At 40.9% G+C, this 16542-nt stretch overlaps 1 protein-coding gene across 3 annotated transcripts in view; it reads left to right on the top strand.

Annotated features, from left to right (window-relative positions):
- The window catches only part of RNLS (renalase, FAD dependent amine oxidase), a 92666-nt gene that overhangs the window by 62338 nt on the left and 13786 nt on the right, over window positions 1-16542 (top strand). For all 3 annotated transcript variants that reach the window (XM_083740783.1, XM_083740782.1, XM_083740784.1), the window contains exons 5-6: window positions 422-595; window positions 13829-14004. In XM_083740783.1, coding sequence (XP_083596909.1) covers window positions 422-595; window positions 13829-14004 — 350 coding nt within the window. The remainder of the gene's footprint in view (window positions 1-421; window positions 596-13828; window positions 14005-16542) is intronic.

Here is a 16542-nt window from a genome sequence, read left to right as displayed (position 1 = left end):
TCTCAAGATTCTGTTGTGGCAAAGCTCTCCACCCCCCTTTTTTTGTGTGTGCAAGTGGCTTATATCGCCTCCCCACCCTCCGCTCACCTCTGCTCGCATCTACCTTTTCCATTTTATGCACAAGGATATATCCCATGTTTCATAAAACGTGGCTTCTTTAAGTATCCTTAAAACTGTCTGATGACCCTCTGTGTGACAGTAACAAAGACCTAGGACTACATTCGTGTTCTGTCATTTGAAACTATGCAACGGCGCATGACTTCTGCTGCCCGCAACCCCCCTTCCTTTTATTTCTAGGCACATATGAGTGCTGTTTTAGGAAAAGTCTAAGCGGCTTAACTATAGCATTATTTGCAGGTTTAATGCTCTGAGAGAAAAGTAATTGTCTAATTCCTTTATTTGTCTTTTTTTTCCTCCACAGTAATTAACAAAAGTCAAAGGCAGCAACTGGAATCTGTGAGCTACTCCTCTCGTTACGCTCTGGGCCTTTTTTATGAAGCCGGCACACAGATTGATGTCCCTTGGGCAGTACGGTACATCTCCGATAATCCCTGCATACGCTTCATCTCCATTGATAATAAGAAGCGCAATATAGGTCAGTGCTCCCATTATTCCCTTTAAGCACAGTAACAAAGGAGGGTGTAGATCATGAAGGGCGGGGGGAGAAGCGACTTAATTGAGTGTTGCTATTCTGAACAGAGCAAGTATTTAACTCCATGCCGTAGGGGATTAACAAAAAAAAAAGTAATGTCACATTTGGCCTGCAATAAAATGCACAATGAAATTAAGAAGGATTTTTAAAAATCATCATCATCATCACCCGACACATGGTTTATATTATAGCATTTTATGAAAGCAGTGTCAGAGATGGGTTAAAAAGAGAAAGAGGAAGAACAAAGGAAAACATCAAAACCTGGCTATTCCAAGAAATGCCCTGGTTTTGCTGTTTAAAGATTTGATTTTTGCACAATTTATTCTACCGTCCATCCAGAATTTTACTACCCTTCGTCACTCTTCCCCGCTGAGTATGCTTGGCTCCAGAAATGAAATGTGTAGGCATGGCTGTTGAGCCCAGTCCTGTGGCAGTGCTGAGGGGGGGGGGGGCGTGTTAGCATGGAAGGACCATGACATTTCTGTAATTCCATATATTATTCAAGAAGACCTCCCCCCCCCCCCAAAGTGCTGCTTTTGTCAGTGTTTTGGGATACGTTGTTGAAAATGGCTGTGGAAGAGGCATTGGGTGCCACTTTTATTCCCCCCCCCCCCCTTCTAAGGCAAATGCCTTCTTTGGAGGAGGAGAGATTTTCATCAGGACTGTGGCATGGGAAGAAAGGTTTTAACACCCACCCACCCTCCACCTCGTTTCTCCTGTCGCAGTTAGGATGTGCTTTCCCCCAACTTCAGCTGCTCCTACATTGCAGTTTCCAAGACGCAGTTAACAAACCACACATTTAATGTGTACTTTGGCTCTAAAGTCTCCAGAATTCTGCATTTTGCCACAGGTTCTAATGATATGCAAATGGTTGTCGGCATCTATCTGTGGCATGGGCCCCTGAAAGTGAAGTCCTATTTCCAGCACCCCTTCCTTAGAAGTCCCTCCAGATTGTATATTTTCAAAGGTGTCTTCTCAAAATGAAGTGAGACTTGCCTTTTTCCAAGGCACGAACTCACACAGTCCTCATGTTGTGTCTTAAGACTGTATTCTTTCAGGGGAAACTATGCCAAGCTCTTTCTGCAGAGGGGCTGTTGCAAAGGTGCAAGTTCAGTGGCAATTTGCACCAATTGGGTAGAATCTGTAGACACTCGAGCCTCTGCTCTTTAAGGGCACTGCTGTGGGCCATCTGCCAGGAAAGGCTGCCCTCTGCTCCTACCCGTTTCACCCTTGTCCCTGTAACTGCAGCATCCCTAATGAATGCAGCTGTCATGTAGGTCATATCAGGAGGCCATGGGAGGTGCAGCCCACCAAGGGCATAGAAGGTCAAGATCTGGACCTTGACCTAAATCCAATATTGAACACAGGGCAATGAAGCATGAGAAGTACTAGAGTGATGTGCTTTCAGTTGCAGCCTGCCTGTTTCCTAGATTGCTTTCTAAGTTGGTCTTCATTCAAAGATGGTTATATATACATAGCATCTATGTCTATGTATGTAAAGATCTAGATATAGATGACTTTATATATTTCCCAGCCTTCATTTCTCTGCTCAGATCACTAAATAAAAATTGCACAGATTTAGTTTGGTTGTGCAGGATATTATTATTATTATTATTATTATTATTATTATTAGGCAAGCCCTGACTTCCAACAGTGTAAGAACCATATATAAGACATACTTTTTAAAAAATATATATAGTAGTAGTATTTATAAATTTGTATCCCACCCTTCATCTGTAGATCTCAGGGTGGTTCACAGCATAAAAATACAAGATAAAAGCACTAAATATATTATAAAAACAAGGACAAAACCAAAACAAGCCAGTAACACCCCCACACCTCAATTTATAACCAGAAAAATACAGTTATTAATAACTACTTTTATCTGTCCTCATTGTCAACAACAGTCATACTGTCTTTGTTTTATTTATTTTAGAGATTCATATCGTACCCTTCCATAAAATTCCCAGGGCATCTTCCCAGTTTTCACTTCAATCAGCATCCCTTGGACTGTTCCCCAAATCTTGCTCTGCTCTCCCAGTTGGCTTATGGTTTATGTTTGTGATGTGGGAGAGGAATTTTAACCTTCCATCTATTATATTCTGCATTTAGTACAAAATCATGTGTGCTGTGAGGATTCTCACATTTAAAACATCTGAAACATGAAAATATATTAGTTCTATTAAAGTATAAGTTAAGAATTGATATTTAAGGACATCTCTTTTTTTTAGCAGAGGGGAAAGATGTAACTTTTCACCTGAATTCTCTACATGGTTTGTCAGAGAATCTGGCTTGGCTAGTTGCTTCTTTTCCCCATCTTCTCTTCTTCTTTTTCTCATCCATTGCCATCTTGCCATCAGCCAACTTGTGGTCCTGCGATTGTGGCAGCTGTTCTTGCCCAGATCAACCATAATCCTGCAAGGGCCCACCTCCTGTGGCCAACGTTGACAGGTGGGCAGCCCCACCCACCTGACAACATTCTTGCAGGTGCAGTTTGGATTCAGACCACACTTGCAAATGGATATTTCTCTTCTGCAAACTGAGAAAACGCACAACAGAAGCAGCTAGCCACTTCTGGAACATTGGGGAGAAATATTTGGAGCTAATAGCTACAGTAATGGGATGGGCAGGTGCCTGTTAGGAAACTTGTATTGCCCAATGAAGTGCCAACTCCATTGTTGTTTCTATTGTGTTTAATTAATAATAAACAAAACAAGAAGGGAAGGGGGAATTAAATATCAGCCTCCGTTGATTGAAATATCATGCCATTGTGCCTGTATACATGTAAGCCTGATTTAACCAGCTGCTCCTGATGGATTAAGAGAAAGCCACAGTGTATCAAAGCATGCTCATCCTTCATGACACAGATTTATAAATTGAGAGTTGGGAGTGAGGTGGGGGTGGGGGAGAAATATTTGTTGGCAGTAATTTGTCTAAGATAACCAGCTTTCTCAGAGGGAGTGAACTATATAACTGTTATAAGCTTTTTTAAAAAAAAAAATGCTGAAGACCAGCAGTTGCAGATGAATTTCTTCCCACAAGACCTCATTATGACATATGGTCCTCCTTCTCTTTTGTACTCTGTTGCCCCTTGTTAACTCGGTTGAATTTTGCAAATTGCAACTCCGTTCCAAGAAAAGTAGTAGTAGGACAATGTGCTTATTAGCAGCAAAACAGAAATAGTTGTGAAGGCAAGGGCTCTATTTAATCTCAGGGGTTTTATGAGATGGTTCCATATTCTCTGGGTTTTCTTTAATTTAAAAAATAGCAATGAAATAGCTGAACAAGAACAGTAAGAGTGAAGGGGATTTTTGTCCTTAAGGACATACGTCTTTTGCTATGTTTAATGAACATTACTGCAAGCCAGGATGCTTATGATGAAGACTATCTAGCCAGGGATAGAGATAGATAGATAGATGATAGATAGATGATGATAGATAGATAGATAGATAGATAGATAGATAGATAGATAGATGATAGATAGATATAGATTCACCAAAACTATAATGCTCACAAGTCATTGTGCTCCCATTGGAAGGAAGATAAGTACAAGAGCATAAATAAGTGCTTAAAACTGAACTCATACACATTGTTCTCAGTCTGCAGTGCATAACATGTTTGGCCAACTCTGGTGCACGAAACCCACAAAGAGTGGGCTTTGCCGAAAGAAGAAGCAAGCCATAGGGTGCAGACAGAAGGTGTCATTCTTCTTTGTCCTGCCTACAAGCTTTGTGTAGGCTTCTTGACATGGTGCCAGTTATGTCATGCCAATATGCATCAGACAGAGCAGAAAACAGTGTTCCTTGCAAGGCTCATTCTCGCCTGGTGAGACTCAGTAGATCAGGGATGGGGAACCTGTGGCCCTCCAGAAGTTACTGAACAACAGTGATCATCATCCTTAACCACTAGACATGCTGCATACTGCCTCTCTTGTGGCTTGCTTTCCAGTTAAGAAATTTGCAGGAAAACGTTTTCAGCTTTTTCAAGCTTGCTCTAGCCTCCGCATATACAGTTTCTTCTCCTCCTCCTGTTGCAAAAAGGCCTTTATTTACTTTGCCTCCCTCAGCAGGTCACTCCACCAATACATTTGACTCCTTTTTGCTTTATCGGTTTGCTTTATAGCCCCTTTTGTATCTCCTTTCAAGGCCACTAAGAAATTATTCACGAAGATAACGAAAGACGGAATAGGTTATCCAGCATTCTCTTTGCAGGACTCCCTCTGATATGTGCTCTATACATTAAGGCGATTCCAGGAGGAATAGAAGAAACTCGACAAGCCATGTGAATTTTTAATAGAAAAACCAAGAACAGCCCATCCGTTTGCAAAGTAGTACATTAACGTCAGTACTGACATTTCAGAGGAAATTCCAAGTTTATTTTTAGATTCGAAGGAATTTATTTTTATTCATTATTCATAGCTAGATACATCTTATTAAATCCAAAATGATTTTTCTCGATAGATATTTTAGAGGCACCCAGTCCGCTCAAATAACAGATTACCTACTTTCCAAGTTTTTTTCTTCTCATCCTACTTGTCATTAGATCTCTATTTGTGTGTGTCATTTTCCCTTCCAGATTGCCATTCAGACTTCAATTCAGGGGTTGCCAGCCCTTTGGGGAGCATTTCAAATGCTGAAAGAGGGCTGGAAATGCCAGTCACAAAATGGCTACCACGGAGGAGGCATGGCATATCACAAAATGGCTGCCACAGGGAGCATGGCATAATTCAGAATTAGAGAGACGGGCACCCCTGACATCCTTATGCTTTCCATGGGAAGTTAGCTATGTCCTACTGGTCCTGATTATGGAGATCTGTCTGTCTGTCTGTCTGTCTGTCTGTCTCTCTCTCTCTCTCTCTCTCTCTCTCTCTCTCTCTCACACACACACACACACAGACACACACACAAACACACACACACACACACACACACACACACACAGATCATTCCTAAGCACTAGGAAAAATATACAAGGTAGCCACACCACCCGTCTCATTTCACAGAAAATGGCATAAAAGTTTCTCACATATTTGTCCTGCAGCTTTCTTTATAGGAGAGCTAGATATTTTATTTATTTTTTAAATGAACACTCGGGGTCTAGGGAACTTGCCCAATGGTGCCCACGGGCACTGGGTTGGAGACCTCTGCTTTGTTCTTTAGGTAGAAGGAAAGGGGAGTAGTCAGAAATGGCATTTTTTCCTGCCATTCTCTCTATATAATTAAAATAAATTGCACTGGAGGCTAACCTCTTATAGAAATGCTTTCTTATTTATTTCAAAAATTCTAATCGTGCGGTCTCAGCACAGTGGACTGTGAAAGCTAATAGCTTATAAAAATACAAAGTGCCACATAATATTCGTTCAGCACTCGCAAGGAATCAGTCCTTCACCATGGCAGCAGCTACACTGTGGAACTCCCTGCCCATTGAGACTACTGCTTTTGATGCCTGCTAAAAACGTTTTTGTTTATGCAAGCTTACCTAGACTTACACATTTGATATGTATTTTAACATGCTGGGTTTATTTTGAAAAAGTTCAGACTAACTTTCTTTAGCATCTGATTTTATTGGTAATTTTAATGTGCATTTTATGTAAACCACTTAGAGATTTTGCTGATTGAGCCAAATCGATCATGTAAAATAAAACAAGATTAAAAAAAAACACAATAAAATAAGCAGTATTAATTAAAACTAAAAAAAGAAAAGGCAAGCCAGCGATCTTCCTGAACAAGCAAGTCTTAACTTCCCATTAAACAGGACACAAATAGCAAAACCATTGCAAGGAATGGCATGCGTCAGAATTTGCACACCTGGAACGGATCGTTAGATCAGGAGTCAAATGCAACATTTAAAAAATCGTGAGCACAAACCCCGCTTCAGTAGGCAGACCAATTGCCGTTGTTTTAGCAATATTTCAGGGCAAAACATGCGTGGCACAGCGGATTCTATCTACGCTAAAAGACAGAGTGTTGCCTCTTACCACTTAAAAGTACTGAACATATGCTATGTGTACACCATACCATAAAATGTCTACTGTACCATAAAATCAAGTGGCTAACTGAAATATCTTTTTAAAGGAAACCTGAGGATGTGGTTTGGTCATTTTGCCCTTGGGCAGCAGCATTCATATGGTGAGAATAAGGATGAGACTTGAGAAACCTAATTGCCCAGGATCACATAAATTATGGTGTTGGGGGAAGGGCTGTTTTGGGAGGGAGAAGGGTTAGGCCCATTGCACATACATTACATGCAACATCCCGCCTCTCACGTGAGTTCAGATGGCTTTAAAGGGAGATTATTGATTTATTTGCATGTTTACACCCAACATTTTTATATCAACCTTTCACAAAGTGACCAAGCTCTGATTCTAGGTCATCGTATGGACTGACCATCTCAACCAGGCCTGAAACAAATACCTATGGTTCTTTTAAAAAGGGGTTTTTTATAGTCATACTGTTCTCCTTTTTTCTCTCTTACACATCAATAAAATAAAACACTATGAACCACGGGGCAGAGATGCATATGGAAACTAGCACATGCTTCCTCAGTTTGCCCTAGAAATACCACTTCATTCACAAACGAGAGGAACTACCACTTCTAAAAGCAAATGTGGTTTAGTTTCTCAGCACATTCTGTTCTCTGTATCCCTGTGGAGACCGTGAACAAAAGTGTTGATTGTGGTAGGGACTTTTGGCATCAAATCCTTTTTTAAGTTCAGAACTGGGTAACAATCACCGATTCAATTTGCACAGAATGCGATTATACTTGGGCAAATACAGTTTGTTTGTGTTTTTTATATTAAAGAAAAATCAAAGATTTTAGAGCTTTCTTTTTTTATTGTAAGAAATGTCAGTTTCTGTGAGAACTTGCTTGATAACTTGTCAAAACAGTATTTTAAAACAACGGCAGAATTATTCTAATTCTGTGGCTTTCTGTGGGGTTGTCTAAAAAATGAATAAGAGCAGAGACACTTATTTATGGGGGTATGGTATGTGGTGCCCTTCAGAAGCTGCATCATCCCTGACCGTTGTCAAATGCTAACTTGGGCTGATGGGAATAAGAGTCCCACAGCACCTGGAAAATGCCGCATTGGCTGTCAGTGGTTTATTCCTTCCCTATTTCACATGTGTGGGACACGGGTGGCGCTGTGGGTTAAACCACAGAGCCTAGGACTTGCTGATCACAAGGTTGGCGGTTCGAATCCCCGTGATGGGGTGAGCTCCCGTTGCTCAGTCCCTGCTCCTGCCCACCTAGCAGTTCGGAAGCATGTCAAAGTGCAAGTAGATAAATAGGTACCGCTCCGGCGGGAAGGTAAACGGCATTTCCGTGCGCTGCTCTGGTTCGCCAGAAGCGGCTTAGTCATGCTGGCCACATGACCCGGAAGCTGTACACCGGCTCCCTCGGCCAATAAAGCGAGATGAGCGCCGCAACCCCAGAGTTGGTCACAACTGGACCTAATGGTCAGGGGTCCCTTTACCTTTACCTCACATGTATAAGAAATACTGTAATGTAAATGAAAAGGTAGCTGGCAAACACAGTAGCAAATTTTGCAAAAAGAAGTTTCTTGGTTGAACAGACCAGGCATCCCTGCCTGCTTGACTTTAAACTGTTGTTTTCAGACCTCACCACTTTCTAAAACCTTCCTGAATTGCTGTATTGCTTCCCACTTTCATAGACTATGTATAATTTCTACCTTCTCCAGTCTCCACGGGAAGAGTTCTCACGTTGTGAAGTGTATTAAGCGAGACATTTACTCAAGCAAAACCTTTAATTCTTCATGATTTACAATCTGCTAAGATAGCTAAGACATTACTGAGCTCAGGTTTGTAGTTTAGCTAAGAATACTGTAGAACCATTTTCACTGATACTTCTTTCCTTCAAACTTCATGGATGTCATGAGCACTTTTAATCATTAAGATTAAAAAGTTAAATCACTATAACTTCTTAAATATTTAATGTCTCTTTAACATGAACTTTTGTTTATCGTGATACTCCCAGACCCCTTTCTGGCAGTTAGTTATCTTAAACTCCTTATTTTTTTTTTATTCTTTTTTTTTTAATCCATTTTCCCATAGGCAAAATACATGTGAACAAAATTGTTTCTTGAAAATATGTGGGAAAGCATGCAATATCCATATCTGTCCGTCCCAAAGTCCTTCTTTTATCAGAAACAAGTAGCAATAACATAGCTACTTGTTAGCTATGTTATCACTTTTAGTTTATCCCAGTTCCCCATTTTTCTAGCCTTCAGTTCTCTACACATCACTGCGGCAAAGAACTGCACTTGAAAATTTGGAGAAGTGTGAATTTTAAAGAAATAGGCATGTTTTGTTTGGTTCATGTATTGTTTCAGAAAGTGTAAATTAGGTGGGTTCACCTGTAAATGCGAATTAGCACAGAACAAAAATACTGTTCAACTGAGATTAGATTAAATGATTTCATTGATGTGCTGTAATCCTTCTGTGTTTCAGCTGATAAAATGAAAATGGAAAGCAATTAATATTTTAAGATGTATGACATCAACAGTGCTAATATATTTTTCCCTAACTTAAGATTCATAGCCCCCATTACATAATATCAGACGTGGGCCAATTCATAGAAACAATTTTTGAATGGGATGGTTTGAAAACAGTCAGTGTAGCTACAAAAGTGCTAGAATCAGAACTTTTGGGAAACCAAGTTGTTGTTGTTGTTGTTGTTTTGCCTTGTATCTTTCTTCAAATTTATTTGACCTGTCTCTGCTTTTTTTTTATTTCAGCACATGAGTCCTAAATACAACACAATAAAAATGATAAACCCTAGCTGATTAACTATATGAGTTTTAGCTGAATGGTTAGTTGATTGATCAAAGCTACATGGTTTTTCGTGTGAATAAAACAAATCATAGAATAGAAAACATGTTTTGTTTTTGGACAATGCAAGCATTTGTCACAGCAGAAGCCACGTAGAAAAAACCATATCCTTTGCTCAAGAGGGAATTTCTCTACTAAGATAGCAGCTAATACCAACAGTTTTTTGTAAGTTATTTTAAAATATCAGCCTCCCAATTCATCGGGTAGCAAGTTTCTAGCCAGTCAAAACATGAATATACCAACTGAAACAATTAATTAACCAAAAACTACAACCCTACTAAATACACCCTGGACTTCTGACCAGAGGGATTTCTGGTTAGAATCAAGTGACAGTATTTGTAAACTGTCACAAAAGGGCTTGCAGTCTTCTTGCCCATGTTGGCTATGCAAGCAGCAGTCAATACAAGCTAACAGGTGATTGTTTTAGGGACAACCTAAAACTCTGTTGCCAATATTCGTGGTGACAGCAGCTTTGAGGACAGAGTAGCACCCAGGCACTACAGGCTCCACCTCTCCAGCTGTATTATGGAGTTGAGACAGCCAGATTGGAGAAGTCCTTTTTATGTGCTGGAAGTCAACAAAGTTGACTTTTCCCAGTGTCATTGTGTATGGAGCGAGGAGCCACAGCACATTGATATATATTTCCATATAGTGACTCAGCATGTTCTGGTGTTATTTCCTAAGCAAATTCTGACTTGCTTATTTCTGTTTGCCTTTCCACCAGCATCGGTCCCATAGGCTGTCAATTATTTGAAAGGTGAGCTCTAGTAGGACTGGGATCAGAATTGCAATGGAGCTCTTGAAACAGATCCACAGCAAGGTTCATGTGGAATAATCACATGCAAGTCAGGGTGCAAACTGAGAAAACTGTCTCGAGCAGGTCTAGTTTAAGGAATTGACTAGATAGAAAGGCAAAGGGATAAGGACACTATGGGCTGGGAGGGAAGCGGGTGGCAGGGGCACGAGCAAAAATACTTAGAACAGTCCAGTGCAAAATCTTCATGAGGCTTCATTATCCCAAGAACTTTCCTCTATGCAGAATGCAAGTAGTATGATGGTCCCCTGGCAGAAAGACGACTATAAATGCAGTGAAAGGGCTGTTTGTTTGATAGTTACAGGGGAAAGACTTCTGCAAAATCTCTAACACTGAATAATTTGCATCAGAAATTGGGGGATCAACTGCAGTTTTTCTCCTTAGGTTATTTTCTGCCTTCTGAAGAAGGGATGAAAGGACTCTTTTTAAAAGCAAAAGGGAAAAAAGAATGCCTTATTCTCTTACATTTTAACTATACCAAGAAGAGGGGTGTGGGGAAACAGCCTAGCATGGATACAGCAGGGCTGGAAAACATCAAAGATATCTACTGCTCACAGCCCATGGGGTGAATATGGTAACTGCTGAAGGAAAAGGAGGAAAGAAAGAGCAGACTTTTTTTCTTTTTTGCAATATTTATCTGTTTCCCCCATAGCAATGTTCTCTAGCCATCTACAACGATAAAACATTAGCATACAATAACAATCAATAATTACAGCAGAAACCAATCAACTCATACACCTCAAATCATAATGTTCCTCCACTGGAGTGCAGGTACACCATGGGAAAGAAGAAGAAATAGCTCCAGATAATTCAGTCAAGAAAAGGGAAAGAATCAAATTAACAGGAGACAAAGCAGGAAATGTATACCTATAAACATTTGAGTATTAAGTCCTATTGAGTTAAGTGGGGCTTATTCCCAGGTAGGTAGGTTACGATTGCTCCCTAACTTGTTTTGGAAGCATCTAACCAAATTTAGTTGTGTTAGTCCAGTTCCTAGAATGTTACTGATTCATTCCTTAGTTGGCAATAATGAGTGAATGAATGGTAGTTGGCAATAAGCCGGAGGGCCATTGGTACCAAGATCTTTCCTATAGCTAAAATCACAAATATTGTACTTTCTTCTTATTGGCCTCACTCTCTTTCTCTCCCTTTCTTTCTTCACTGTTATGATATCTTGTTTCTCTGAGTTAGACTCACCACTGCTATTTGTTTATTTTCTATGAGGTATCGGCCATCTTTTTGGAGTGGGCAGTGATACTTCACCGTAGCAAGCTTCTAGTTCCCAATAAATAATCCTCCCCTAGGCTTTGAGCGGTAACAAGTTTTTTAGGTTTGTTTCGAGACTATCCTGGTGGTCATACGCAACAGAACTGGGGCTGTACCAAGTGCTTGAGCCCTGTTTACATTTTGGCTCCAAACACAAGCATGTTTGACATTTCTGAGTGATAAATGAGTTCTGTGCCTGAAATCAGATGAGGCACATGCTGAGCAAAGTGTAGGAAGAACAGCAAATACGCAAAATACAGGAAGATGCACTCCTATTGTATCACTTTTAGTTTTGGTCAGCTTCTGCATTTCACCACACCACCGTTTTCATGGAACTTAACTGTGATTCCCCCGCGCCCCCATAAAAACATAGCCCGTCACCTTCAGAATCCAATTTCGCTTCGTGTGTTTTCGAATGTCAGCTTCTAAGAATAACCCTTAATTTTAAGAACAATCTTGCTCCAGTAACCTCAGTATTAAATCCATTGCAGTTTGGGTTTCAGCCTCAGTCACACACAGTTCTCTGCTGCCATCCCAACAAAAAAACAGCTTCTCGGTTGCCGTTTCTTATTGCTGAGTGAGCACAGCATCCCTCTCTACTTTTACTAGGAAGCTTCCCATCTCCTGTGTGGTTCATTGCTCCTGGGCAACACAACCCTCACAGCACCCCTTTGGGGACGAGCTGAGAAGAGCTTGTGTTGGCAGATAAATCATTTACACATTGCACAAAGTTAGGCCCAAAGTAGCCTCAGGTGGCTTGGGAGGATTTTAGGTGTGAGCTGCAAAAGATATAAGAAAGAAAGAATATCTGAAGCTAGACAGAGACTAGAAGGAGGTCTAGTAAGAACTGCCTCTACCCCTGGAAGTATCTCAGGGTTGCCACCTTGCAATCAGATTCATGGCATTAAATTTTCCACTGTAAAACATCCCTAATTCATCCTGCTAATGCATTCACCCAATGTGGTTAGTAGGGACATGGTTTGTCTGAATAGTGAGGGAAAGGAGAAAGCAGCTGACAGGACCAGGCAGCAGGATCTACCACCGTCTCACTGGTGGCAGCACACTTTGATTTATTGTCTTACTACAATTATTTCTCCAAGCAACTCAGTGTGGTGCACATGGCAGTCCGCTAACCTGTTTTGGCCTCACACCAACTCTGGAAAATAGGTTAAGTGAAGAGAATACGACCAGTACAAGTGTTTACCAATGAGCTTTGTGGCTGAGTAGGCATTTGAACCTGGAATGGTCCTAGTCTAACCCTTTACCTACTACAACATATTGCATATTGCTGGACTACAACTTCCTTCATCACTGACCATTTATCATATTAGGTGGGGTTGATGGGAAATGGAGTTCAGCAACATCTGGAGGACCACAGGTTCTGCATCCTTGGCACACTGTGTGCCTAGTGCTGAGCCTCTTCGGCTTGCCAAGAAGGTCAGCGGTTCAAATCCCCATGACGGGGTGAGCTCCCGTTGCTCTGTCCCAGCTCCTGCCAACCTAGCAGTTTGAAAGCATGCCAGTGCAAGTAGATAAATAGGTACAGCTGCAGCAGGAAGGGAAACGGTGTTTCTGTATGCTCTGGCTTATGTCACAATGTTCCGTTGTGCCAGAAGTGGTTTAGTCATGCTGGCCACGTGACCCGGAAAGCTGTCTGTGGACAAACACTGGCTCCCTCGGCCTGAAAGCGAGTTGAGCACTGCAACCCCATAGTCACCTTTGACTGGACTTAGCCATCCAGGGGTCATTTACTTTTTAGCTTTTATATACTTTAGTTACTAGGTGGTACATTCCTCTCTATATGGTCCTCAGGACTCTCTCTCTAAGCTATACCCCCTGTCCCCAAGCCACAACTTTAGTGTTTTTGCCCGCTTATATTGTGTCCTTGAACTCCAATAATGCCCCCTGCTTGCGCAGATAGATGACAGAGAGGGGCTTGTGAATATGTAAAGATACTAGCCCATTGTACAAAAGTAAAAAATACATTTATTCCCTCTGGCATGTGGCCCTCAGAAGGAGATGCGGTCTTCAGGCTGAAAAAGGTTCCCCACCCCTGAATTAAATGTTGTTCAGAGAGAAAACAGATTATAATGCTTACTTTGTGCTATCCATATTAACTACTATGCCGTTAGTTGCTTTTGGATTCCAATTGAAGCTGCATTTAAGGTACAAAACAGTGCTGAATCTTGAACATAATTATTTGTACACCAAATAATATATATATATATTTATTTGTGTCTCTTGCAGAATCACCTGATGTCGCTCCATCTGTTGTTGTTCACACCAGCGTTCCCTTTGGAACTAGCCACTTGGAGTCAGACAAGGAAAAGGTTCAGCAGTTGATCCTAGACCAGCTGAAAGATGTTGTACCTAGTTTGCCTAAACCAGCCAGCATCAAGTGCCATAGGTGGAGGTATTCTCAGGTAATCAATAATAAAGGATGATAGCAAAATGCTCGTCCAATGATAGCTTGTTCAGGAATGTGAGAGGCGCACAGGATTTTTATTCAAGCATTGCACTGGCTTCTGAACACTGACTCGCTGTAGTTTGTTCAGCATTTTGTGAGACATCTGAATGCAAGCCACCTACATAGCTCAATTGTATCAGGATGTGGCCCCTTGCTGAAGCTCTGTGGTAGAGCACAAAGAGCCAGGGCTTTGTTATGAGGGCACATGATGCAGTCACCTCATTGAAGCTAAGCAGGTCTAGATCCAGACAGAAGGGAGACCACCTACCAACACCATTTCAGCACTTTGAGTTCTGTATGTGTGGGTTTAGTCGAATTATTGGCATCTCCAGTTAAGAATTATGCCTGCCACCAACTATGGAAAATGTGCAGAATTGGGCTAAGCATTCCATGAGGTTGACCCATTCTAAGGTAGGTTCATACCAACCTTTTTTAGAAAACCACCCTGCATGGCTGGGATTCCGTGCTGCAATGGCATCAGCAGCAATCATGGTGGTCAAGCATATCACAGAGAGAGATCCTATATCCATGCACCACTGTGGTGTGAAAACCTGGTCGCACAGAGGGCCTGAAGTCTATTCTTTATTCTGCTATATTCTTTCTGACCCTGTTGTCTTGCTACAGGACAACTGAGCGTTGCAGGACAGTTACTTATCAAATGTGTGAAATGGAGCAGAGAAGCTATTGCTATCTTGGTTCCCCGTGTGAGTCCCTTCTGGAGATACATGCCACCCATCCCAGGCTGGGCCTCCAGCTAGCCAGATGCTGGGAACAAAAAAAAATGGTGCCTCTGATGCAATCCTGGTTAGCTGTTTTCCTATCTCTGGACAAAAGATGATAAAGGGAAATAGTATATAGCTGACTGTCAAATATGAGGCACCTTGCTCTGGTGGCTGAAATGGCTGTTTCTCTTTTGGCATAGCTCCTTCTCTTCTTCTATGCCTTCACATAAACAAATGGAGCCATAATGCTCCCCCTGCCCTGAAGAGGCTTCGCGCGGCTATCCCAGAAGCCAGAACAGCAAGAGAGATCACTGCACAGTGATCCCTCTTGCTGTTCTGGCTTCTGGGATAGCCACGCATCCTGCATTTGCTCCATAAGACGCACACACATTTCCCCTTACTTTTTAGGAGGGGAAAAGTGCATCTTATAGAACGAAAAATATGGTATATTAAGCAACTGTAATGTGTGTATATACTGTATGTGTGTGCAGATAATTACCAGAAGATGCTGATAGTTACCAGTTGTAAAAAATAAAGATGGACACATATCTGAAGTGTCTAATTCAGGCCAGGCTTTTCAAAATTCTTTTTTTCCTTTCTAAATGAAATTTAGCAGCCTAACCACTTAGTGCAAATCAAAATGGCATGTGTGTATGAGTATAGATAGTTATAGTTATAGATATAGATATAGATATAGATATAGATATAGATAGATAGATGATAGATAGATAGATAGATAGATAGATAGATAGATAGATAGATAGATAGATGATAGATAGATATAGATATAGATATAGATATAGATATAGTTAGCAGATAGTTAGGGTTCTTCCATGATGCTCCATAACCAAGGTTTTCGACAGAGGACATCACATCACACAATGAATTTCACAAGATGTTACAGGACAGGACCAGACATGGAGATAGACCTGTTAACACTCACAGTACGCTGTTTGCTATTAGGTATGTTCATCACACTGCCCCTGAACTAAGTTAAGAAACTATTTTGATTGTTTGTTTTATAAAAAGTCCATTTTTTAAAGACAATACCCTCAAGTAACCGGTAGAAGTATAAACAATACCAAACAGCAAAGTAAACAACAATCAAACTGCATGATAAAAACATCAAGGCCAGCAAATTAAACAGCGGCTTAAAAAAACGAAAAAAGACAAAGAGGGGATCTTAGATACATTAAAAGCATGAAAGAACAGTATAATCTTTGCCTGGCACCCAAAATATAACTAAGGAAAGATCCCAGAAAGCATATCTAGGAACAGGATTCCATAATTTGGCACCACCACTAAAAGGACCCCCTTGCTTGCAAGCACCTCCCTGCCCCCAGAAGACTGAAGGGACTCTGAAGATAAGTTCATGTTGAAAGTGATGGTCCTTTACACGCCTTAGGCTGCTCAGCTTTAAAAATCAAAACTATGATGAACATGAAAAATTAATTCCCCTGGAAACATGAGTATCTTTGATAACTCCATTTGCTTGTTTTCTTATTTCTCTGCTTTGTTTTCATTTTGTACTGTGCCTTATAAGCCATTATTTTAAATCGCCAATCATCTTGTATGCATTGGTAGAAAGAAGCTGTATAAACTTAGCCGCTGAATAGTCTGTCACCTTTCCATTTCTGCCATGGCTCTGGAGCCTGTGTTTTTGAAATTAAAAGAAGAAAAGTAAATTTGAAGCCACGGTTTTTGGCCGATGCACATGATTCATACTCATCTTGTAGCGTGGGTTTGTCCCTTGTTCTTAAATGTTGCGACCA

Source organism: Podarcis gaigeae (genome assembly GCF_964106915.1).
Source record: "Podarcis gaigeae genome assembly, chromosome: 5".
Taxonomy (NCBI): domain Eukaryota; kingdom Metazoa; phylum Chordata; class Lepidosauria; order Squamata; family Lacertidae; genus Podarcis; species Podarcis gaigeae.
This window is presented reverse-complemented; position numbering and strand designations above follow the sequence as displayed.